General features: G+C 30.3%; 1 protein-coding gene across 1 annotated transcript; it reads right to left on the bottom strand.

The window, feature by feature from the left end:
• Positions 1–459: 459 nt before the first annotated feature.
• Positions 460–27,663, bottom strand: LOC118199983 (homocysteine-responsive endoplasmic reticulum-resident ubiquitin-like domain member 2 protein). Its single transcript, XM_035371888.2, has 9 exons — positions 27,498–27,663; positions 25,976–26,115; positions 20,880–20,957; positions 20,686–20,766; positions 14,757–14,851; positions 10,122–10,232; positions 7,335–7,595; positions 5,324–5,450; positions 460–1,695 (listed from the first exon to the last, which is right to left on the bottom strand). Exons 2-9 carry the CDS (start codon positions 26,099–26,101, stop codon positions 1,546–1,548), a joined length of 1,029 nt encoding a protein of 342 aa, XP_035227779.1. The 5' UTR covers positions 26,102–26,115; positions 27,498–27,663; the 3' UTR covers positions 460–1,545.
• Between the last annotated feature and the right edge of the window lie 32 nt (positions 27,664–27,695).

The following is a 27,695-nucleotide window of genomic DNA, read 5'->3' on the forward strand; positions in this document are numbered from 1 at the left end:
GAAATTTAAATACATTTATTGTTTCCATACCCACAACTTCGACATTTTGAAGACTGCGTATTATTGCGACGCGTTAGGGTAACGCGGTAACATAATGGAATTCTACTGCTGCAATAAAGAGTTTAGATTTGCAAAGGAATTGATAATTTTATTCATAAATGGCAACAGAATAATACTGGGAATTTTGGTTTGATGTTCTTAATTGTATTTTTGTTTTAATCTGTGTTTTAATGTTTTGTTTGTCTGTGCTCGGTGTGCTGGATTAACCATGAGGCCGATTATTATTGGCCAGCAAGGTTGCAGGACATTCGTATACTACATGTCATTATCCACAATACTGAATTTACATTAAAATTCCAAATTTTACCACTCTTTACCAAGCATAAAAGAATGCACCTGAGATGTATAAATGCTATACAGAATTGTTAAACATTTAACTAAAAAAGCAGAAAGATCAACAACAGTTTTTCAAAGAAAAATTTATTTACATAACAAAACTATTATTGAGGAATATTCATGCCTTCAAAAATATAAAAATCCAGCATTTAAACCAATTCTCAATACCTTCAAAGCATATAGCTATTTACATTTTTGTTCTTGAAAGCATGAAAGCTGTTCTGTTAATACCAGGCAATTAGCCTTGACAAAACTTGAAAATATAAATAGGGCAATATTTTTGCCTTCATTATTGCATAAAAATAAACTCCTCAATTGATTTACATGACGATTCTCATTTATTATAAATAAATATCAGCATTTCAAATAGTATCACAAAATGTATTTGTTAGCCAGAGGCTCAAATGAAAATGCATCTTGCTAAATAACATGATGATGATTCATTTGTAAGTAAACCAGAAATGACTGAGAATTTTCATTGCCAAAGCAAAGGCAAAGTTTTATATTAAACAATATACATTTAGCTTATAAACATCTAAAAATGTGGAAAAAATGAATTAATCAAAATTACTGTCTCAATACATAAAATGAATTACTTAATTTTCCATTATTTGGCTTCTCTCTGTGAGATGCTGTCTCATTACCAATAGCAAGTTCATATTCAAATTTTTTTTAAAAAAAAGGGAATTATGCACCACCTCTAATACTGAGATAGTGATTAGAACCTTTAATTTATGCCCAAGGCATCTTCAAACAACAACATTTTAAAACTGATGTAAATTATTTGTAATTTGATGAATATATTTGATTGTGATTAGTACATTTAACTTATGCCTAAGGCATTTTTAAATAAAATCAACATATGGCTGTAACGTGTACATGTCCATCTATATAACAAAACATTTACCATAATTGTTTTTCTAGCAAAGTTATTTAGCACAGATACGGATGTAGAAATGGAGAGACTAGAATAAAAGTCATTACAGTGATAACAAACATCAGTAATATGCTTTACAGCAGCATAACCCTGCTCAGTGCAAAAATTTTGCATCTAAAAAATAATTGCTTTTGTAGAAAGATCAAGTTCCTACAAGAGAAGGGATGCATAAAATTTACATGTACTATTTACAGGTATGTAAAAGAAAATTATTAGTTTACATGTACAGGCACTGGTTCAACTGGAATAAGTGATGTAAAAAATGAAGACACAAGGTTTAGAGTAGTTGACAGGGCTGATGTGAAGTTCGACCTTTCATTGCTATTTTCGGCAGGCTGGCTTGATGCAGGGGTTTCAGAAGTCTGAAAATGAAACAAATTAGTATTTTAAACAGATGTCACTATTATAAAAGTTAATATTTAAAAACTAGATACATACAGGTTTTATAGTTTAGTTTAGGGCTATGTGCCTTAACCGCCACAGAAAACGCACAAGATTCATTTCCCAGTGCCACGATTTTTCACACAGGTGCGTAGTTATGCAATGTATTAATTAGGGGGAAAATAAGTGCAAGTTTTACTTTCTAAAAACTGCTTACTTTCACAAAATAAATAAATAAATAAATAAATAAAAAAAAAAAAAAAGAAAGAAAGAATGCACAAAATTTAATGTTTAGAGAAAGTATAATAAAAATGTTTTTATAATAAAAAAGATCTCCAAAATGGAGTTTTGATCAATTTATTTTTAGACCAGTAAAGTATAATATCAGGTATTTTTTCTGAACTGGTTGAATGCCACGATTTTGTTCATGATTTTTCGTTTGCAAGCTGTTGGTTCATATACTCGTCTACTAAACGGCTAGTTTCAGTAACAATATGAAGCACCAGCAGTTCATTAAAAAATAATTCAAAACAGATAGATGGGTTTAAAACATTTGTTATACCTTTTCTTATTGCTGGAACCTACTACAAAAGTAAACAAAAACGGAGAACATGGGGGGGGGATGTTTTACTCAAACACCAGCCAATACCATGCAGTCATTACCGCTTTAGACACATCCCTCTCTCCAATTTCTCCCCACACTTCTCTGAAATAGTATCCTCCTTCGCATACTTTGTCAAGGTCATTGTGGTGTTGCATTCCAAAGCTTTGCGAATAATTTTATGGGGTAGCAGCGCAAAGCAAATGATAGTACAGTATAATTCCAGAAATCCGTAAGGCTTGGGACCAGAGGTTGTGCGGATTTCAAGACAGAAAAGATAAATCATAATATTCAGACTAAAAGTGCAAAATAAGGCATATTAGATACATTTAATTAAATTATTATATACATTATTGCAATAACTTATTACATATATAAACTGATTATATTATTCATAGTATTATATATACACAGCACCGAGGTTTACAGATTTCGTCTCGTGCAAAGATTTCCGGTTTTGGATTCTGGTGTTAGAGTCACTGTTGCTGTAAAATTTCAAAAGCTTTCCGTATATCATACACAATCGTATCGCAATTCTATACGATTCTGCTATAAACCAAGGAGTAGCACCTGTCTCCATCTTTTGCAGAATTTGCACTTTTTGCATTACTGTCAATGCAACGTGTTTAAGTTTTTTAACGTTGCAAGCAGTAAAATCATGAGTGCGTTTCTAATCTGTAATTGTATTAAAAAGGGCTGAAATTTAAAATATTCTTAATTTATCCACAAAAGATCCGAATAAAAAAAAAGGCAGCACTAAATAATCTCGTGAAATAACAGAGCTCAGAAAATACAACAACGTGAATCGTGAACTTGAAAGAAGAGTTGAGTGAATCGTCTGCTTTCTTACCTCAATGCAGATTAGAAGAGAAAAACTTTTATCATGATGACAATAATTTGGTATTTCCGTTATGACTGATTAATATTTGGTAATTAATTATGACGTCATTATTCGGTAAGTATTTTTTCTTCGATATTTTGTACTCAATACTGCGGTTTCATGAACCTATAAACTGAATGTTTATATTTTGAGAGGTAACGCGGATTTCAGGAGTTGGCGGATTTTCAGTATTTGACTATTTTGGAAGGGCGCATATATACGCCCGGGGCACTTAACGCATCAGCTGAGAAAGGCATATATATACACCCACGGCAGTTAAGGGAAGAGATGACTTCATGAGGGATTTTCTAAAAGAAACTGGCTCGCATTCATGTTACAAATGAGAAAAACCACAAAAACGGCCATACAGCCAACCCTTCACCTGGATTTGAACCCAGGTCAGAACTGCCAGTGCTCACCTGTTTTATCACTCGGCTGCTTTTGGGCTACAGGTTTCACAGTTTATAAAAAAATTAAAATTTTTTTGCCTAGATACTGTAAAGCTAAGTATCCCCACAGGCTGTTACACTTATCTCTTTGAATACATTTAAAAATTTGCCAGAATAAGTTTAAGCATATTTACAATATATAACAATTTTATATTCAAAATCAACATTTATTACTAGGATCCAACAGATAAATATGTGTGCAAAACAAACGAGTGAAACATTTAATTGGTAGCTAGCAAACAGGGAAAACAGGGAAATTTTAGCTTTATTTCTGTTTATAAAATACAACTCATTACGAATATTCATAATTTAGCATATAAAGTAGAAGTAAAATACATATACTATCATTAAATTTGTATTACTGCATTATTTTACATATTTGTGTATTATTTCAATGTTACATTTACTTACACATTTTGCATTTTTTTACTTTGTGAGCACTTTTCTTTTAAGCATCTAATTGTTTTGCTTTATTTGTAATTTTACAAAACAGGCACTAAAATAATACATATAGCTTAAAAAGATTTGGAGTTGCAGTCTGCTGAATTTCACCTAGCCTTAACAGTTTAAACAATTCCTAAAAATACATTTATAGGTATATGTAATTTTCCTTTCCCCCTTTCGTGATTCTCTAAATACTACTGACATGAAAGGGAACTAGCATCAGTGTAGCCGATTTGCAGACTGAAGGGATGTTGAGCTTGCTACTTTTACTCGATTAAGTGATTTTATAACTAGCACTTTTGTTATATACTCATTTTGTATTAGCAGAGCAAAGTTATATCTGTCAGTTTTGGCTATTACTAACTTTTCCCCCTATTTGTAATAACCTATTACTTACAACTGGAATAAAATTTCAAGTCTTCTTAATATGGCCTATTTTTAAGATCTTCATGAATCAATAACAAAACTATTACAATGGATATCAGTAGTCATTAGCAAACATAATTTTGAATATATTAATGACGTTTTATCTCGATGACCAACCTAATGTAAGATGTAATAGATTATAGAAGTAATGAAACAAGAGATTTTAGATGCTAAAGGAATTTAAATAAATAAAAGTCATTTCTAACATTATACACCATGTATTTCAACTACAGAATAATGTGATGCACATAATAACTCATCTGTATGGTTCCGAGTAATTATTAGACACAAATTTTTTAATAGACATCGGAAGCTATTTTTTAATATAGATTTAAAATACATACGTTGTATTTTAATCAACTAGTGTCTGTCAACCTTGAAAATGACCTACATGGAAGAATGGTTTTCGAAGGAACAGATAATTTAATATTTTGAGGAGGTTACCAGTTAACTGCCAATACTGCTTTATTCAATATTCAATGCAATTTACAGATTATATTAGCTTATGGATAAGCTATTTTGATATATATATATATATATATATACAGCTTCTGTTTCGTACCTGGCTGTAAAAAGCAAAATGCTTCCCCTTCCCCCCTCCCAACTATTAATTAGCCGCTTCCTCAAAATGGACCAGAAATTACATAAAATATTGACATTAGCTACCTAAAGTTTTCCACTTTTAACAGAAAATTCTTCTACAGAATTATGTCCATAATGCAAGTCTTTTATAACTTTTATAACTGGCACTAGTCTTTTATAACCACATAAATGAGAACTTTACGAGAATATTATATATTTATAAATACCTCATTTCCTGCTGCATGAATGTCAGCTGATCCTCTTTGTTGGCTGCTTCTAGTTTCAGATGCATCTCTTTCATTGGCCATGCGTCGAGCTTCTCTAAGACGATGCAGTCTGGTCATTTTTACATACCTATAAATTTTTTTTTAAATGTTAAATTTTATCTTGATGTATGATTAGACGAGTTAAATTTGTGTCATTCACAATGCAGAAGTTCAAATGTGCACATATATATTTTATATCCAAAACATTATTTAGTATAATAAACCTTATTTTCTTTAATGGGCCTCTGACACTAGTGTCAGTCACAACCCTATCTGTATTAGATCATTGATTAAAAAGGCAAAACATCTCGGTTCTTATTACCTTCATCTTTCATAAACCTTGCATATTAAGATAGTCCTAAATACATCATTTTCTATGGGCTTTCAGTGTCCACCTTATTTTTAGAGTAATAATTTATGGAAAAACCAAAATAATGAAAGAATATTTAGAGCCCCTTTTTAAGACCCATGGTCATGGACCTTGACAGCCTAAGCAGTAATTATGCCATGCCCATATTCTTAAATCTGCCACTAGGAAAATAAATAAAAAAAAGTGCTAATACAGAGGGCAAAGTCTAATCACAATGCAAGAGATGCTAAAACCTTTTTGTTCACAACAGCTACTGGCACTGCAAAGTGATTTTTATTAAAATATTCTTTTATGATCAGTGGCGGGTACATTTGGCATTGAACAACACAGAGTCATTCTATTGATCTGCAGTGTTGCTGTCTGTCAACATGCTTATTTATACCTTTCGTACAGCAAAAGCAATATCTGATTTCAAGTCTCAGAGTATACTTATTGAAAGAAAAAAAAATTCTAAAAATCCAAAGTTTTGTTATTCCAATACAACATAAAATTTTAAAATCGTAAAAATAAATTTTAATTTAAGTGAATAAAAATAACTGAAATTATATGAAGCTAAAGAAATACATATTTTCACTTAAAAGTACAATAAAAAATTCATAAAAAAAAAATAAAAAAGTGCAACTATTAATTCACTTTGCTCAGTAAAATATTAATAAATTAAATATGAATTACCACAACATTATGTCAACAGCAGATGGACAAAGACTGAATAAAATTATATTTCTATGGAGTACATCAAACAATTAATACATATTAAAACTCAAAATGGATATTGCTGAAAATGTTTAATCTAAAAAAAATTCCCATTTACATCTCAATACTAAAAATGTCAGCATTATGTCAAGGCCAAGAACAATATATATAACATAAGAAATTCAATGGAATCCCATGACATGAAATACTATTTCATGATTCTCTATGATTAGGTCACTTTTCTCATATTTCTGAAATAGTATATAAAAACGCAGGAGTGAGATTAAGATGGGGACTTAATTGTAAAATTATCATATCAATGATAATTTTAAGATTTATGCATTGTTTTACTGTATATTTTATCTTACAATACAAAAATTTATGGCTTTATCATACAAGTAGGCGTTTTCTTGTACAGCACTATTTTACTACAATAAAGATTTACATGATAAAATACTTTTTGTTTATGGGATCAGTTATAGTTTATATCAATAAATATGCACTGACAAAGGGAAACAAATTTCACTGAATAGGCTTTTTTCTTTAAACTAACGTTCACAGGCTACTGTGAAAAAATATATTCCAATGGACTAATTTGCTAATGCAGACTGTAAAACGTTTATAAAACCAAAAGGTGGTAAAGCAGGGATGGCATTAAGAAGACCAAAAACTGTTTAACAACTGATGTAGCAGTTTATCTACTTCGGGGAGTTAGTAAAAATATGAGTTTATTATAATTAATTATTACTATGCTGCACACATTTCAGCTTTGAATAATCCACCTTTTTGCCCATAGAACATATAAGATTAAAGCACTAATATAAAAAATTATCCCATGTTCTAATTCAACTAACAAAATCAATAATTTAATGAAAATAAATTTTTAATACTAGAATTTCATACACTTACAATGTCATAACTAGTAACAGCAGGAAAACCATCAATACTCGAGGAACGGATGAGTAATAATATACAAGAGCGAAGATCACGATAGCTCTGGTAAAAATATACAGATAATCAATATAGTCTTGATCTTCATCCTCAGCCGGCCTTCGGGGAGCAACAGGAACTGGATTTTGTGGGGGCACTTGTGGTGGCTGGGGTTGAACAACTGGCACAGTAGGTGTAACTGGTCCACGAGGAATGCCAAAAGGTGTACCCCCATTATATCTAGTTAGAAAATTTTAAATAATTCTAACAAAATAAAAATAAACAATATACTTGCTTTCATTATTTGCAAATATAAATTTACATCAAGCAATAATAAAATTTTTTCAGATAGACATATTCTTAATTGTTAGCTCTCCCTTATGCCTTACCATTGGTTACCGTATTTACAGTATGTGTCTGTATTTATAATAGGTACCACTAATGTACCATCAACATTATAGTTAAACAAAGAGAATGTCAGTTATTATAATGGAATGAATAGTAGACAAACATTAGAATGGGTAGATCAGTATAACAAGTATATCAAGACTAGTATATATTAAAACATTTTTTAATCATAAAAAATGTTAAAACACTGACTAAAAATTAGGTATAATTCCACTTTAAAGTATTTTATTTTACAAGATATTTAAGTTTGTTTTGTGCTTCAATTTGCATAATCAGTAATTAACTATAAACAACTACAATACAAAAGCATATATTAGTTCATAAATGCAAATTACTGGAAACTTCGAGCAATTCAAATCTTAAAAAACTCTTTTGAGGTTTAATGTATAATAATACTGTCAGTAAGCATGGAAATTTTTTTTTTTAAGATAAGATTCAGTAAACGACTGTCAAGTAAATGACAAAAATACTTTTAAGAGTCTTCTAAGTACTGTTAATAATATTAAAAATTATTTCTGTTTTCTGGCAAGCATGTTAGCTTCTTATACATTACCTTCAAAACATTTAGTAAATGGTTATAAAAGAGAAAAATTATTCTGTTTAAAAAATTATGCTAAAACTATACTCATCTTCCTTAACAATTCCTCCAGAAATTGATATTTTGGAGAGAAGCATCTGAATTTTTGAACACATTCTTCTTTTTAAATTATGCATTAAGGGTTAGTACCATCTAATCATCACTATGGTTAAGTAATGACAGAGTTAGTAGGAACAAAATATATATACATTCAGTCAAAAGTCGTTAATCTGGACTCCTCGGGACTTCGGCAATTCCAGATTATCGATTTTTCCGGATTATAGATCATCAGTTTAAATCTGGTAAGATGGCATGCAGAAATTATAAAATTAAAAATATGAAACCATAATTTATGAAATAAAGAACAATTATGATCTAAATGGTATCAAAATTTAGAAAAAAAAAAAAGCTTAATATTTATTTGTTTACTTTATTAAACATTTCTTTCAATGTAAGTTGTTTAAGTTGCTTCATTTTATGTGATAATACTTTCTCTTTAATTCTATAAACAGACAATTTCTTCTTCAGTTACAAAGTTCCGCTGTTCAAGTCCTATAATTGCTGTGTCGAGAATACCGACTAATTTCTAGATCGAAATTTTTTCGTTTTCAATAACCTCTGTATCACTTTCTTTTTTATTGGAAGCGAATTATAATGACGAGGAATTTGATTTAAATCAAAGACGGAGTACATCGAGATGAAATACTACATTTAGTAAGGAATTATAAGAGAAATAAAATAAAAACCTCTGCCCTGAAGATAAGGATAAGCTGACAGATTAACTTCCAATTCATTGCGTGCCCGCCATGGCGTTTCCCCCCTCCCCCCGGGCCGCAGAGCAGCATGAAATTGATAAACTGATCTCAGAATGGTTTGAGAAAAAAAGGATATGCCTTTATCCATTTTTTTGCAGCAATTCCACTTTTTGTTTAATGGACTTCTAAACATACTTTCATTTTGTAGATCCTTTACATATTAGTAAATATCGGAAATTCTATTTGATATAATCGAAAGTTCAATCTTACTTTTATAAAATTGCTCTAACAGTCTGCAAATAATAAGCCGGATCCAATTCGAAGATTAAGGAACAATGCAATCTGCAACATTAACTGAATTAGATAATTTTAGCTTAGCTTATACCGTCCGTTATACATTAAACGCGCAATCGTAAATGTATTTTTGTGCATGTGCACACGCATATTCGCAGCCGTAAAAGTCATGCGTCAAAGCGACGCATGCGCAGAAAGTTTGTAGCTTTGAGGTCCGGATTAACGACTTTTGACTGTAGTATATATAATACAAAACACAAAATGGTCAAGTCATAAACGCAAATAATCAACATGCATTTAACTTTCAATCAAGATTAACTGACAAACTGCAATATTCAAATGCTGGGATTTATTTTTGTTTCCAGCACTCCAAAACTAGAACACAGAATTGCATTCTACTACATAAACATCAATCAAAACTTAAGTTACACATTAAAATTTTGAAATTCAAATAAAGCAAAAAATATATTTTAATTACTAAAAATTACATATATTAATGCACTATTGATATGATGCAGTCATTTATTATCATTTGTAAAATGCAAACATACAAAGCTAAACTGAAATAAAAGAAATATATTTAGAATCTATAAAATTACAAAGCTAAAAGAAATATATTTACATAGTATATATAAAATTACATTATCTTACTTACTAAGTAAACACTCATTATATTAAAAAATAGTGAAAATTATACTATAAAAAACAGAGATCAATTTAAAATCCACTTACTGAGAGAGGTATTGTGTCATAAACTGTGTATACATCTGCTGCATGGCCAAATACTGATTGACAGTATCAGTAGCTGGATTAAAGACAGATACATTTCCAGGAATGCCTCCGCTGAAGAAAGTTACATAGTTATACAGATAATCCAATTCAAAAATTAATAATATTATACAGAAGCACACTTTGAGAAAGTTGCCAGTAATATTTAAATTATGAATAGTGTCACTCGTGTGTTCCCTAAACTGAGAAGGGAGGGATTTAACAGCATAAATTAGATATACTATTTAAAAGAACCATTACTTATAATTTTACTAAAAAAAATACTTATTATTTTGCTAAGGAAAAACGAAACCAACATCTGAGAGAGAACAAAATTACATTTTTCAAGTATCTACATATAAGCTGTCCCACTTAAAAGTCCTACTGTACTAAAATTAAAGTTTAAAAAATATGAAACATAATGTGCTTTTAAATCTTGCATAATCTGAAGTGTGCATGACCTAGCATTAGGCTTTGAATTTCAGAATTCTTTCAAAAATAAAGTTTTCACACACAGTTTACATTTTAAAATGAAAATCTCAGGAACTTAAATGCAACAAAACTGCTTTTTACTTATTATAAGCAATATCAAAATAAGAATATTAAACAGCTGGGAACTGATTTGGATTTGTAAAACAGACAAGATTTTTTTTTAATAAGACATTTAAAATTATTCAATATTTTATATACTCACTATATAGAAAATATCTACAAGATAAAAATTACTCTTTTCTGTACAGCCTTTTTTTAATACATGTGTGTATTACATGCATATGTAAATTAATATATATTTCTATGATCCTTTGTTTCTTACAAAATAACTAAAATTTATTTCTGGTCATGAAAACAGAACTAAACTCATTCCTTTTTCTTACATTTTTTAATGTAGTCAATTAATTAGATGACAGGTTGCCAGTTTTCAATTCTCGATATTCTTCCATATTTATGCATAAATTTCTTTGTTTCAGCATACAAGTAACTGATTTTTTTTAAAAAATTTAGATACCTTTTAGAATTTTCAGAATCAATATTAAGAAAAAGAATAAAATTGCAGATTAGCTTGAATTACTGTCCTGCTAGCATGTTACTCTTGCTTTTTTAAGTAGGGCAAAATTCTTTAAAGAGAAAAAAAAAAAGAAGAAGAAGAAGAAGAAGAAGAAGAAGATAACCAGCAAATATTTTTGATAATTTTGAATAATTTCTCCCCCCTTTCCTATTCTCTGAACTTGGAGAGCGTAATTGAAAATATAGATTTGGTATTTTCTGATTACAGGGTTCGTACACATTTCCTTACATGAAAATTAAGGACTTTTAAGGACCATCAAAGAAAAAATTAAGGACCTATAAGAAAAAAAAAAAAAAAAAAAAAAAAAAAAAAAAAAAATATTCACTTTAATACTTACCATAAAACAATTTTGAAAATTAAACTGACTCCCTACAAGTTATGAAGTAGATAACATTAAATTCAGAACAATTTCTTTAAAAACATGTATAAGTGTATTTTACACTAATAACAGTCACTATTTTAAAGATTTACATGATTATTATTTAACTTACTTGATATTTATTTAAACACAGTCAACTACTATTATAATCACAATGTAAGAATATTTTGCAGATTAAAATAACCGATTGTGAAATGTCCTTCTTGCGGCATTTATCATTCACTAACTGCTCAGCAATGAATCCCAAATAAACTTTACTTTTATCATTATAACAATTTGGATCAAAATTAAATTTTTAAAGATTTTCTGCTTTACTTATTTTTGAATATTCTAGTTTCAAAATTTTAAAGTGCTGAAGGCAATCATTTACAAGTTTTTAGATATCTTCAGCAAAAAAAGGGAATAAGTGGTTTATCACTTTGATAATATTCAATGAAAAGCAATACTATTTTCGACACAGAGAGAAAAAAATGTAATTTTATAAGAAATGTTTTATCTTTACTTGCCTCCAAAATATTTGAGAAGGATTTTGATGAATTTTTTTTAAACTTCCCCATTTCAACTTCTTTAATGTACAGTGGCAAGTCATCCCATATTTCAATGGTTCTTTCAGCTGCTGGGACATTTTGCAACCATCGGTAAAAGCAGAACTTCACAGGTAGCTTTTTTAAGCCAGATATACTTAAAAAAGCTTCACGTCTTGCAGGAGAATCTTTAAAAATCCGATATAAGGAGGATAAGAATGATGGAATGTCCCAGCCAGTGGATGACATCCTATGCTTGAAAGCATTGTTAAGAATGTGTAAACGACATGTCCCTAATGTCAAGCATTGAATGTTGTATTCCTTTGTCAAGTCCTGTTGCAATAAATCATAAAATTTCCAGTTTCCTGCAGGACCATCCATCGATATTTGTAAGAGTTTTGACAAGTCTAGTTTTTCAGCACATTCATAAAATTTGGATAAAATAATTTCACTTGTTGCATGCTCTATAAATGCAGAAGTAAGGTACTGAGTTCTGACCTTATTTTCGTGATGCCAGTACCTCACATAAATACCTAGTTGCTTCTTTTATTTGTCAGATTAAGTCTCATCAAATAGTAATGTAAAAAACTCAGCATTTTTATTTTTGCTTTAGTAAAAAAGTTTTAAAATAAGGGCCAAGACCAAAATAACAGATATAAGCACATTCCTTTCACCACATGAAAACTAATTTGCAATGGAACTATCCGGGAACATTTTAGTGAATAACGGCCCAATATCATCGCACGATCTAAAAGAATAGTGGCTTATATATATATATATATATATATATATACAGAACAAATTCAGAGATCCGGACATCCAATATCTGGAATGATCTAAAATCCAGACCTCAAAGCCACCAACCAATTTTTTAGGGCTTTTTTGGAGGGAAGGGGTATGCTTTACGCATGCGCATTAGATTTTTTCCCCTCATTATAAAAAAACATGCCAGTAATGCAGATTCTTAATCTCAGTTTGGCGCTAAATAAAATATCTCATTATTGAAGAAATGATTATTTTAGCATAAATTTGTGCGATTAGTAACTTGACTCCATAGCTGCGTATCTGCTTGGCATAATCTCATACCGAAACATTTGTTAATTTTACAGAAAGTAATATTTTATATCCTTGATGCCGAAATCGCGAATCATTATTTATTGTATTTTGCTTTCATCACCGCATGTTTATCAACGGATGACAACTTGAGTGATGACTCATGCAGTGACGCCAAATAACAGAGTATTATCCGATTACAGATTTAAGTTTAATGCGGTAAAATGTTGACAAGGGGAGATTTAACAGAAATTTCTTTCCTTATGCTAAAAATAGATTTTGTTAATGATACTCATAGGACAAACGATTATATTTAGTGCTATTTGAATTAAGAATAGCTGATTTGTTATTCACATAAAGCCAGAACCAGCACCAGAGCTCGCATGGCCGCACCAGGCGGCAGAATTTAGGGAAGTTAAACAAGTTTTTCATTGCGATGACAATGGCCCAATCATGAATCAATTTCTCGGCTAGCGTTACCGAATTTGCCCTTGGCGACCTAAAATCGAAATGGAGCCAACAGATTTCCCGCGAAATCGATAACAGACCCTCTGCAGAAATAAACTCATAATCCCGATATTCCATACATATAGTATGTGCAAAAGAGAATAAACTCTGTAGAAGGTGATAAATTAATTTATGGCTTAATTGAAACAAACACAGAAATTAAGCTAAGCAAAACCACGTAAAAACAAATTGAAATGATAAAACTAAACTTAATTTTCATGTGAATTTTCAGCGCTGATTCTCCCATTATAGAAATTTCAATTTGTTTCAGACAAAGACCACATTTAGCTTTATAAGGATTGTCATCCATCAATATCCAGTCTTTGTAGTCAGCTTGATGAAGCCACAGTTTATTGAAAATGCACTTTCCAGGCATCTCGTTCCTATTGGCGTCGGAAAGGTTGTGGCCTTCCAGGTTGGAATTGCTCTAATTTTGGCAAATATTTTCAAAATCCCCCCCCCTTTTTTTTCTCGAGCACCTTCATCATCACTTTCGCCTCTTAAAGAACTTCCGGCATCGCGCTTTCGTTACAATCTGCCTAAATTTATGGATAACACCTGTTTCGAAAGATTGGGTGAATAGCCAATCAGACACCGATACTTTCGTTTGGGTAGCTTTTTTTTTTTTTTTAATTGTTTGCAACGCAAATCCGCCAACAGATTGGTTAAGAGCCGTGCAATTTTAATTCCATATTCACAAGAAATCGCAATTCACACATAAAATGGCAATCATTAGAAATAAGAAATGTCAAATGAGCAAAATTAAGGACCATTTATTAATTTTGACCAAAATTAAGGACTTTTAAGTACCAAAAATCATTTTTGAAAAATTTAAGGACTTTTAAGGACCGTACGAACCCTGGATTACCTACAGATCATGAAAATTTGTTGACTAGTTGGCCAATCAAAAATATTTGCTGGACATATTTTAAAAAAGTTTAAAAGACTGTTTTCTTAATGCATTCCAAATAATTAAAAATATGATAATACGCCTTGTAAAATTGGAAATATATGCACACACACAAAAAAATTAGTTTTAAAATAAATTCTAAAATACCCCCTGAAATTACCTTGTTAAACCTTGAGGAGATAACAATGGCTGATTCATTTGTGTATACACAGGATTAGCAGGAAGAGCTGTAAATGCAGATGGAACTGTAGATTTCTTTAAAAGAAAAACCAAACATCAGTTGATTGAAACCATCACAAAGGTTGCAAATTATGACTTTTTATTAAACAGCATTCATAAGAAACACACACACTTAGAATTTATATTTTTGTATGTTACTGCACTAAAAAAATTTCAGCTAATAACATGGTGGAACTCACATCCACAGCTTCCTAAGATCTGCTCCCTGATGCCACATTTTAAAACTATTAGAGATTTTTACTATAGACAATAATACAGCAGAATTCCGTTCACCCAGAAACCTTGAAACGAAGGTTTGTATAGATTAGTGAATTTTACCATGACAACAACTGTACACCCACACTTTTCTAGATGTTTCATTTTTCCTTTTAAAATTTTTATACCGCATCTGGATTATTTGTGAAAAAAGAATTAATCTTTCTTATAATTAATTACACAGTCAGAGCAAAATGTGTAAAGTTTTTTTCTATTACCCCCCCCAAAAAAAACTGAAATGTATTTCAGTTTTTTTTTTTTTTTGGGGGGGGGGGGTCCTTTAATGCTAATACAGTCAAAAGTCGTTAATTCGGACACCCATAATCCGGACCTCAAAGCTACAAACTTTCTGCGCATGCGTCACATTGAAGCATGTGCATAAGACATTTATGGCTGCGAATACGCGTGTGCGCATGCACAAAAATACGTTTACTCATGCACGTTTAATGTGTAACGGACGGTATAAGCTAAGCTAAAATTATCTAATTCAGTTAATGTTGCAGATTGCATTGTTCCTTAATCTTCGAATTGGATCCGGCTTATTTTTTGCAGACTGTTAGAGCAATTTTATAAAAGTAAGCTTGAACTTTCGATTATGTCAAATAGAATTTCTGATATATATTTACTAATATGTAAAGGATCTATCTACAAAGCGAAAGTATGTTTAGAAGTCCATTAAACAAAAAGTGGTATTGCTGCAAAAAATGGATAAAGGCATATCTCTAACCATTCCGAAATCTGTTTATCAATTTCACGCTGCTCGGCAGCAACGGTGAGGGGGCGGGAACGCCGCAGCGCGCAATGAATTGGAAGTTGATCTGTCAGCACTATCCTCATCTTCAGGGCACATGTTTTTATTTTATTTAGCTTATAATTCCTTACTAAATGTAGTATTTCATCTTGATGTACTCCGTCTTTGATATGATTTAAATCAAATTTCCCGTCATTATAATTCATTTCCGATAGTGAAGAAAGTGACACAGAGGTTATTGAAAACAAAATAGTTTTGATTGACAAATTAGTCGGTATTCTCGAGACAGCAATTATAGGACTTGAACAGCGGAACTTTGTAACTGAAGAAGAAATTATGTCTGTTTATAGAATTAAAGAGAAAGTATTATCACATAAAACGAAGCAACTTAAACAACTTACATTGAAAGAAATGTTTAATAAAGTAAACAAATAAATATTAAGCTTTTTTCTGTAAATTTTAATACCCTTTAGATCATAATAGTTCTTTATTTCATAAATTACGGTTTCATGTTTTTAATTTTATAATTTCTGCATGCCATCTTACCAGATTTAAACTGATGATCTATAATCCGGAATTGCCGAAGTCCCGACAAGTGCGGATTAAAGACTTGACTGTATAACCTTTCCAGCACTTTTATCAATAATGCATCAGGATACAATTCTAGAAAATCATAGTTTCCAATTTTTCAGATTTTTAATATAAAACTCTTAATTTAAAATTAATAAATGCATTAAACCAATAAAATCGAGAGAAGCTAATAAAAAGTATAGACGTCAAACATGAAAATTTGTATTAAAAATTCTCCCTGATAACAAAGTGAATGTTTATATAAAATACTTACGAAAAACTTAAAATAATTTTTCAGTGTGCTGTTAGGGATAAAGCTAAACTAATAAAATAAATTTTTAGTAAATCAAAGCAGAAAATTTAAGTTTTCAACTTAATTCCCCGCTAAATAGACGTCCCCATGCTACATATTGCATGCTTATATCTGACTCTCATGGTTGAGAAATACAGACTGCAATAGTCATAAAAAACAAATATGTATCAAAAGTTTTTTTCTATTACTCAATTTCATATTCTGAAACACAGCTACCAGCACGAATTTCTGGAAAACCACGAGTAAGATGAAAATGTGCCTGTAATTTCTATAGGCCTGACAAATGCCCATTTTCATGTTAAAGGCGTTTTAGTGGCCCTACATTTGAATTTGAAGAATTTTAAGAAAATTGCCTTGTCAGAATTTTGCCATAAAAAAACTTTTTTCCTCTTATTCTCGATGTTTTTCAAAACATTTTATTGACATGCTTGATAGAGATAAAATTTTCTGAAAATGATGAATTTTCAAAAATTTCACTTTATCTTATGTAATATGTGTTCCACCTGAACTTCAATTAGAAATTATAGATTTACAGTGTGACTCAGCAGTAAAATGCAAGTTTCTTGAAAATCTTTAAGAGATTTTTATTCAAAGTACGTGACTGAAAACAAGTATCCAGGAATTCGTAAACATGCACTCTTCATGTCTTCCGTCTTTGGCAGTACCTACATATGTGAACATCCTTTTTAGTAAAATCTAAATCCTAAAATCAAAAGCACGAACACGGCTGACACACAGACATTTGGAGGAAACTTTACGAATTGCAACAACACAGATTAATCCGGTTATTGAAGCTTTAACAAGCAAAAACTGTCAAATTTAACATTAAAACTAAACTACAATCTCCTGCCAGTTACATAAGTTTTCTTCTTCTTTTTTATTGTAAATGCATTTTGTAACATTCTGTACAATCATTTTTATACTTTTTTCATAGTTGAAAATCTGTAACACTATCTCCTTGCTTAGATTCAATTGTAGTCTTGCAAAACAAACCTCCTTTTTTATGTAAATTTTCTGATTACACTATTTTTTTTTACAGATATGCGACCCGTCGATCTTTGTGAATTTATTGATGTGGCCCTTGGGCATGAAAGGTTGAAGACCTCTACTTTAGAAGATAGAATCTAAATGTCTCATATGCATCTTTCTCTGCCACTACTTTCTCAAAATAACTTTGGAGTAGTAAGACTCAAGTGTTCATATGCCATAAAGACATTGTACGATTCTGAATAACTAACCACTTCTCTAGAATTTAAATTTAAGCCTAACGATTTTGTACACACACATATATTAATAGCAGACAGCAGTAAAAATATATGAATCGAAATCACAATCAAATCAATAATTCACATAATTAATTAAAACTGCAGTTATTCACATAATTAATATAACTCACATAATTAATATAACTCGTAACATTGCAGAGAAAAAATTATATATTTGAAAATGATACATATATATTTAAAAAAAATGAATAGATGCATTCTGCAGATGGAAAAACTTAAAATCAATATCCAAGCCAATAATATGGGATGTTATAATTACTATAATCACATAATACAAAACTACTTAAGTCAAGAAGCATATAATTACTTAAACAAATTCTGATTATAGCGTTGAGCACTCCTAGTTCCTAATATGAGAGTCACTCTGAAATTTTTTTTATAAACACATAGGTTTCTACAGTTATACTTACAAAATTTTTGGAGTGTTCAAAGTACAGTCAAAAGTCGTTAATTCGGACACCCATAATCCGGACATCAAAGCTAAAAACTTTCTGCGCATGCGCCGCGTTGACACATGCGCATAAGACCTCTTACGACTGCGCATTTGCATCTGCGCAAGCGCAGAATACGTTTCCGCGTGCGCATTTTATGTATAACGGACGGTATAAGCTAAAATTATCTATCTATTTCAGTTAATGTTGATGATTGCGTTGTTCCTTAATTTTCGAATTGGATCCGGCTTATTATTTTTTGCAGACTGTAAGAGCAATACTATAAAAGTAAACTTGAACTTTCGATTATGTCAAATAGAATTTCCGATTCTGGAGCTTCCAAACTAGTATGGCTCGATGTCCATCAAACAAAAAGTGGAATTGCTGCAAAAAATGGATAAAGACATGAAGAATGTGACAGAGAGGTTAGTGAAAACGAAAAAATTTTGATTGACAAGTTAGTCGGTATTCTCGGCACAGCAATTAACGGGACTGGAACAGCGAAACTTTGTAACTGAACAAAAAATTATGTCTGTTTATAGAATTAAAGAGAAAGTATTATCACATAAAACGAAGCAACTTAAACAACTTACATTGAAAGAAATGTTTAATAAAGTAAACAAATAAATATTAAGCTTTTTTTTTGTAAATTTTGATACCCTTTAGATCATAATTGTTCTTTATTTCATAAATTACGGTTTCATATTTTTAATTTTACAATTTCTGCATGCCATCTTACGCGATTTAAACTGATGATCTATAATCCGGAATCGCCGAAGTCCCGACGAGTCCGGATTAACGACTTTTGACTGTAGTCTCCTCCAGCACCATCTATAAGACAATTTTCCAAAGATTAAATGCATCATGTTCTTCATTTCTTAGAATTGATGAAAAAAGTTCATTTACAGCCTCATCAATATCTTTGGAATGAAAACCACATCCATGTTAAGTTCTTTTTTAGATTAAAAAACAGCGAAGTCATGGATAGATAGATCAGGAGAAAAGAATATATGTTCTATCACTTTGATCTGTTTTTATTCAAGAAACTCAACTGTCAATCCTGTTAAATGAGAAGATGCATTGTCATGGTGGAACATGAGTCCTAACAATTACTTATTGATGATTTTCTGGGAGAGACTTAATAGTGTACCAGTTAGCTGCAACTATTTTCTGTCCTTCCAGCTGGAACACGAGTCCTAGCATTCACTTCCTTAGGAATTTTTGGTAACTTGTCTTCTGTACTTCCAGCTGGATGGCTCTGACTACTCTTGTACCTCTGAAGAAATGGCAATTACTTAATGGCACATACTTTACTTCCTTAATGTGTTGGAATGTCGAAAAATGGCATGTACCTTTCATCACTTCCTCACAATTTTAGAAATTAAGTGGTGGCCACCATCTCATAGTAATTTAAGAGTTTCTTTACTGATTCTGACACACTCCTCTTTCAGGTGCTCAGTTAAATTATGGGGAACCCAATGGGCAAACTAGTTTTTTCATATGCAATTCTTCATGAATAATTTTATGTATGGCAGAAGATCGAATTTTAAGTTCCTTCTGCATTATTTAGTAGGTGCAGTGATTATCATTGATTAACACTTTTCGTATGGCAGACACATTATCTGGGATCACTGCTGACAACGGCTTTCTTATGTATTCCTTCCCTGAAGAGAGTTGCACCTCCAAAAAAATTCTGTAAACCATCTCAATACAGTAGCATGAGATGGACCTTCTAAATGCTAATTATAGATGACACTAAACACATTCTTCTTGATTTAATTCGGCTTTAAAAATCATACCGTGATAATGTTCTTGCAGCAACTCCATTTTTCCTTCTGCCCAAAACTTATTCTATGCTTAACCACTTGCAACTGGCCAATAAAAAATCTTCTGCTAAGCTAAAAAAGTTTTTTTTAAAAATCTAACCATTATTATTAATTTTTTTTTATTTTTTATTTATTTATTTATTTTTATTTATTTATTTATTTTTTTTTTTTGCCATTTCTCGTCTGCACTTAGCTCTAAAATTGCAGAATGACCTCTGTAATATTTACATTTTCCAATTTTTCGATAATATTATATAAAACTTATTTAATACATTAAATTAACGAAATGGGGTGCAGCTAATAAATAATACAAATTAATAAAGATATCAATCATGTTAAAATATCAGAACTATAAACAAACTAAATATCCAGAAATTTCATAATCTGTAAACAATTTAAATAAATAATACAAGATACCTCTTTGGATTCACTTGGTTTTTCAGAATCTGTTTTAACTGGTAAGGGACAAACAATGTGTAGAATGTGAATATCTTGCATCTATAAATTTAGGAGAGTGGGAGAATGAAGAAAATTAATTTTACATATAAAAAACTATCTTGAATTAATACACTATCATTATTTGTACTAAATTAATGGATAAAAATGTTTACTTTATTCAATGCAGACTCCAAAGGTAGATGATCGGGTAACAATTTCCCGCCATAAATTAATTTCTGATGCTCTCTTTGCTTTAAAAAAAAAAGTTTCAATTAATTTGAGATATATTTACAAATTACAAAATTAAACACACTTAATATAAACTTGTTAGAAATATCATCATAAATTACATACAAGCCAATACTACAGAATAACATTATATCTCCTCTAAATTAGAAACTATCAATCGAAAAAAAATAGTATACCAAATAAGAATGCAATGCACACATGATTTTTCAGCAAAAACACAGCTAATAAATCCATATAAATTATTTGTTAAAGAGAGAAATTCAAATTTATAATTATAATTCAAATGCTTTAATGCTAATAAAAAAGTCTTTTAGACTTAAAATTACTCTTCTGTTATCAGGACCAGATTCAGCAATGTATGTATGTACGTATATGTTAGTATATACAAACACATATATATGTATATACATATACACATGCATACATGTTACACATACATCCATAATATATATACATATGAATCCGACAACAGAACAGTGCCGATTTATTTTACTTGTTTGATATTAATAGAAAATAAAATATAATTTAAATACACCAAGTAACGAATACTGATGTAATAAACAGATCCGATTATTTTTCAAACTTAAAAGCCATTTGTGAGGCAGCCACCTAATACAGTTATAGTAAGGCATGTTTGTAACTGTCTGTTCCTTCATAGTAGGCAACACTGGTTGCCTATCAAATGCTTCCACAGTAAAATAACCACCACTTTTGGTGGTCAATGCTGAACAGGCAAGTGCCTGCCATTGGATAAAGAAAGTTTTGTTGATAACAGACATATTAAATTTGAAAGAATGACATCATAGTAGCACATTGAAGATAATCTATTTCAGGCAGTGGCAACACCTTTCTTTCAGATCTCCGTGTTTTCTTAATTAAATTTGGGGGAGGGAAAAAAATCTTGCACTTTGCTGAAACACAATACACTGCTTTAAATTCACAGAGTTTAATAATGTAATAAAATTCTTACAAAAAATGTGCAAGGTGTACATGTGCAAATGGAGTACTACATGTATTCAAAATTTGGTCTCTACAAGCTGCCTTTTTTTTTTTCTTTTTTGACAATGTAAAGAACATACGTATGTGTCCACACATACGCATATAGATCTGCGATAGAACACAAAGAGATGAGAAAATCAAATGTGGGGTCACCGCAAGTCAGTTTTCATGCTGTTACATGGCCAGATGCAATAATTCCTTCCAGTTGACAGCAAAGAGACCTAACTTCATGACCAGTGCTAAGAGATTTTAGCATTCTGCACTGTCTGTTGTCAAAGCCTCTTGATTTCAGAAGAGCTGATGAATCGATCTTGTTTTGTTTCTAACCAAACAATATGCCAGAATGCTCTAGAAGTCTCGATTAGAAAGACCTGCTGTTAGAAAGTTACTTGTTCTAAGTTTTCCATATTATTTTATATAAATGTAATATAGCTTCTCATAATTGTAATAAGTATGTCTAAGTTCAAAAAAATGAAGTAGGTATTATACAAACTCAACAAATGTAATAATCATTACATGGAGTCATCAGCACGGTTACCATAGATACTTTATTTAATAACAGGGCCAAGAGGATTTCCCTGACACACACGGTAAAATTATCATAACTTACATTTATACAACAGTTACAATTCTTTTGAAATGTTTGATATACCCACTTGGAAATTGCTCATTTTTGTAAAAATTATCCCATCTGAGAACTAAGTTATTCTTAGAGATGAATACTTCTTGCAGAAAATTTATACGTCATTTAAAAAGGCAAAATCATATGGCAAAATATTATGCACAAGAAGTATAAGAATTTTTTTAAATAATTTCAAATATATCCTTGCATATGGTAAACATCAGTTTGTATCATAAAGTATGATTAACACCTCCAAGGTGATAATAGATGTTCATTAAATTATTACGAACGTCAACAAATATGGTAGGGTATGAAATGTTTTTCACATTCAATTTACCAATTTCCATGAATAAACAAAAGATATATGAAAAAAATGTTACATATCTTAATTTCTTCTTAACTTTCAGATAATGAAATAATGGTCAAAATATCAATGCTTTGGTAAATATAATTTAAACCATGTTCCTAATTTTTTAAATGCTTTAATCTTCTTTAATCTGAATGGTTTATCCATGAAAAGAACAAAGATACAGAATTTTAAAGTACACTCTTCTTCATTCCAAATCTTATATCCTGCATGCTAACAAGGTTATTTAAATCAGATATTTTACAAATAATATATTAACTAAACAATGCAAAAACTATAAGTTCAATAATAACACTACTAAACATATTAGATGACTTAACTAATCCGATTCAATAATCAAGATTATATTTAATCATCAAAATTTCCTCAAATAAAAAAAAAAAAAAAAAAAAAATAATAATAATAATAATAATAAAAAAAAAAAATCAAGTTACCAACTGTTTATTTTTTATTTATATTTTTCTTCAATTCAGAACATATTGAAAATCATAATCTTGGTTAATTATATACAACTCATAATTTTTACAGATAAAATGTTAATAGTGGGATTCAAATAATTTAACAATCATTTTGATACATTAATGGCTGTTTTAGATATAAACACAGCATTTATTAATTAGTTTATCTACATCTTTTCCTAATACAATAGAACCTTTGCTCTTAAAAAAAATTGCTTTCCGACATATAACATTTTCCATTTAAGGTTTCAAATGATTTCTGCATAAATAACCTTAATCATTCATTGTGATTTTCCTGTCTTATTCATTTGCAAATCACATTCCCAGCACAGAATTTCCAACAAAGATAATTTGGAAAAGATTTTGAAGTAAAATGCATATTAATTATTTGCATCACCTTGTAAGGATTATGTTAATTTTATTAAAAGTTAAATTTTGAGTTAAACTCCTTTCCTGTCAAATTCTTAACTTCAACTAACTACTTCAGGCCAGAATGTAGTTTTTAGAATTGCATCTGAATACATAATGAGGAAGTGTGGTATTAAACCACAAAGTTCTACTTGCTGAGTTACAGAGAATCAGAGTTTCTGATTTGCGCGCATCCGCCTTGTTGGCTACTCTCTCTCAAAGCTGTTATTATGTGTGGCCGTACTCAGGCCCTTGATAGCTTCGCAGTCAATTAGCGTTAAGGGAACAACTCGGTTAGAATCTTAATAGCTTTGGCTATATCTCTTTAGTTTAGATTAGCTTTAGTTTATTTTTTAGCCTCTTAAGTTCAAGTGTTGGCTTTTATTGTACACTCCAAGATGGAGTTCTGTTAAATCTTAATAAAGGGTTATTTACCCTTCCATCTTGTTGTCTCACAAACTTAAGCGATTATTCACTTAGCAGTTCTTAAGATTCTTCACATTCAACTGTAAATTAGCATTTACAAAGTGAGGAACTCTACAACCTTCTCTTTGGATTTACCCAATGCAGTAATGAAATAGTGCTTTAATAAATAATGGGATCCCCTAGTTCAGCATCTATGCTACTTGCACCTTGTCCAATTATTCTTTCTCTTAAGTTTTCAGTTTAGATCTGCAAGACATATGAAAGATGAAGATAAATTAACAAGAGATTGTGCCAAACTTCATGAAATATTAATGAGTATCCCTATGCATAAAGTGAGTGCAATGCAGACCACAGAACCATTTTGTACGAGGAAAGATCATACTTTAAACCAAGACAAAATTCAGACAACATGTAGAAGACAATGTGTAAGTTTTTTTTTTTTCCCCTGTTTAAAAACATTTTTTTAATATGCAGAATTCATGTTGAAAATCAAACATTATTAATTTATATTATTCATTTGCCATGCATTACAGATTGTCAGCTTATTTTCCCATATTCATCCTTTCCAACCTCTTTGAATAAAGATCAAAGTTTCAACAATGATCTTAAAAAAACATGCAAACTACTGATAGCAATGATTGCAAACAAAACTTGCAAAAAAGATAGCATTAATTATAAACAAGCAAAAAAAATGCTTAAAAATCTAATAAAACCTTCTTTAATATGATTAGACTAAATGCAAAAAGACATAAAACAGAAATAATCCAAGACATACAAAAATAAAAGAAATACATGAAAATTTGATCTAAGAAATATAAAATAAAAAAATAGAGGAATAAGTTCTTAAAATTTTTAACCTGTTTCCATTTTTGATTTTGGCATATTTTGTCCCCTCTTTCTTGCAGTTTGCCCACTTCTGATGTTTGGTTTGTTCGGAATTAAATACGAGATGAATTTTAAATTCATTTTTTTTATTTTACCCGGACCGTTCCTAGACCCATTCGCTGCTCCCATATTTTCCCAAGATTGTTGTCCGCAAATTAAAAAAAAAAAAAAAAAAATGCTGAGTGATTAATAAATTTTTTTATATGACAATCTGTATAAAAATTACTTGCGCATGACAAGTACTTATGATGAATTTAATAAACTTGAAATATTTAGGCTTAGTATCACGAGAGTCCAGCTGCTTATGGTTTTTGCCACCTGTGTACTTTTAAATGCTGCTCCCCTGCTAGAAACTGCCCTATATATTACTTTGCATTATCTATATATTATATATATAGAAGAGATAAATGGCAATAAAAACCAAAATTAAAAATTAAACAGAACACAGAATTTTTGAATTACAGAAAGACTTGCATTACAGAAAAAAAGCATGATGAAATATTCACAGGAAAGGATCATCTAAATTTTATCTTTGAGGCACAATCATAAATCAATAAAATCATAGGAAGAAAAATTTTTTAAATTTGAAATAAAGAAACTCATAACAAGAAATGACATAAACTTTGAAGCAATTTAAATCTGCTCAAAAAAACTATTCTTACCTATAAAGATCAATAACACACATATCTATTAATAAAATGATTGGAGTATATATTTTAAGAAAAAAAAAAAAAAAAAAAGCAGGCCAACACACAAATGTTACTATGAAAGCAGAAGCACATTTTTCCTTGTTAACAGAATCTGAAAACCAAGGTAATAGTATAATAAAAACAAAATTGTTGCAGAAATACTTACTGGCTTTGTAGGATACAGTATACTAATTTGATCTTTCACTTTGCCAATAGTCCAATCCAATTCACAATCCAGAGTGAAATCTTCAACACTCTGAGCTGCTGATTTTATAATTAACTTCACAGGCATGATTAATACGAGTACTGCAATTTAAAAAAATGAAGAAAAATTATTCAATAACTGTTTAACAAGAAAACACACTTTTATTAAAAATTTGTATTAATGGCAAATGTAACAAACAATTCATGAACTTTACATATATTATTCATAATATACACAGCAGAAGTAAAACTACAGTGTTGGTGAACATTTTTTTTTATTCAAGGCATTAACCTAAATAAAAAAATTCCCCTTCACGAAAGTTTAACTTAAAATCTTACCAATCCAAAAATGAGTAATATTTACTAAATATTACAGAAAAAGCAATAAAAATATAAAAGTTATTTTAATGCAAAATGAGCACACGATTTACGTTTCCATAAAATAAATTTCAATCAAATTGTTTTTCTACTCACGAATTTACATTTTAATTGCTTTGAACCTTGCAATAAGGTTTTCCATTATGAAAATTATACTTTCATAAAGTTCTATTGACATTCATCTTCACTAACTTCGCTGTATTAACTATGAAAACAAATACTCTGTAAATTATTCGAATGCAGCTCGAATCGATACTTCAATCATTACAAAAAGATATGCACTTTGAAATTCCTTTTAGCTCAACACATTTGCATGAATTTTAGCATACATTTAATATTTTTTTATGCTTTTAATGACAGAACTCATTTTACAGGGAAATTCACGAAGCATATTCTCATTATCATTTACAAAAACATTGATATTGTTTTGATATATTTCAGTTTACTTTAAAATCGAGGAACGAATCCACAGCAGATGGAGGGAGAAACCGATAACCAGCATTCTAGAATTACTAGATAAGCGTCTGCGAAAGATTAAAAAATGATGTTTCATGACATATGGAATTCGAAGTATTTGTACTATAGCTCGGAACTAAGAATTAAAATACATTTACTCATCGAATGAAATTAAATAGAGATACTTAATTTCAGTGTTTCAGAGATACTTAATTCAGTCAAATAACAGATATCAGTGTTTATACTTAAAAACGTATACCAATGAGATAAGACATCAAGGAAAACAATCATCGCCAAATTCAAACACTGTTGCACCTAGTATGAATAAGCTTTAATAAAGTAAGGTTTTCTTTTAATTATGGACGGAAGTTTCACACTTGTCAGGGACTCTTAGATCAACTGACAAAACTTTACAAATAACTTATAAGGTCGCATACAATCGCTAAACGAATTAGAAAATACAGTACATAACTTAAAATGCTGATGAATTTACGCATCCTTAGACATATATATATATTAAGGAAATATGTTACCTTTTGACCCAACAGTCGAAGGTTCTGACCCTGAACTCAAAATACCGTACGAAAGCGAAAGTGACTCACAAATTTTGCAACACTAAGTTAGAATTTATTAAGTATCATCTTACTTACCTTCTCACAGTTTAACACAAGTTTTTGAAAACCACTAGAAAATAGGCAAAATTATAAAACGAAAACTAACATCGGCTCAAACGCACACCCTTAACAATACGTATCATACAAGTAGTTGACGGTGTGGAAGATTTCGTAGTTGATTTCATGAGCTAAAGCTTTATTTGGCAAAATCTGATTGGTCCGCGTTCGGCCTGG

Source organism: Stegodyphus dumicola, chromosome 7 (genome assembly GCF_044657685.1).
Source record: "Stegodyphus dumicola isolate Sdum_Otavi_A_Nest chromosome 7, ASM4465768v1".
Taxonomy (NCBI): Eukaryota; Metazoa; Arthropoda; class Arachnida; order Araneae; family Eresidae; genus Stegodyphus; species Stegodyphus dumicola.

Bases quoted from the DNA above. Each gene is read 5' to 3' on its own strand.
- LOC118199983 (XM_035371888.2), bottom strand. From the start codon at position 26,101: ATGCCTGTGAAGTTAATTATAAAATCAGCAGCTCAGAGTGTTGAAGAT. The intron at 20,767-20,879 runs GTAAACATTTTT...CTAAATTTATAG, and splicing joins TGGAGTCTGCATTGAATAAA to ATGCAAGATATTCACATTCT. The intron at 7,596-10,121 runs GTAAGTGGATTT...TTTTCTAACTAG, and splicing joins ATGACACAATACCTCTCTCA to ATATAATGGGGGTACACCTT.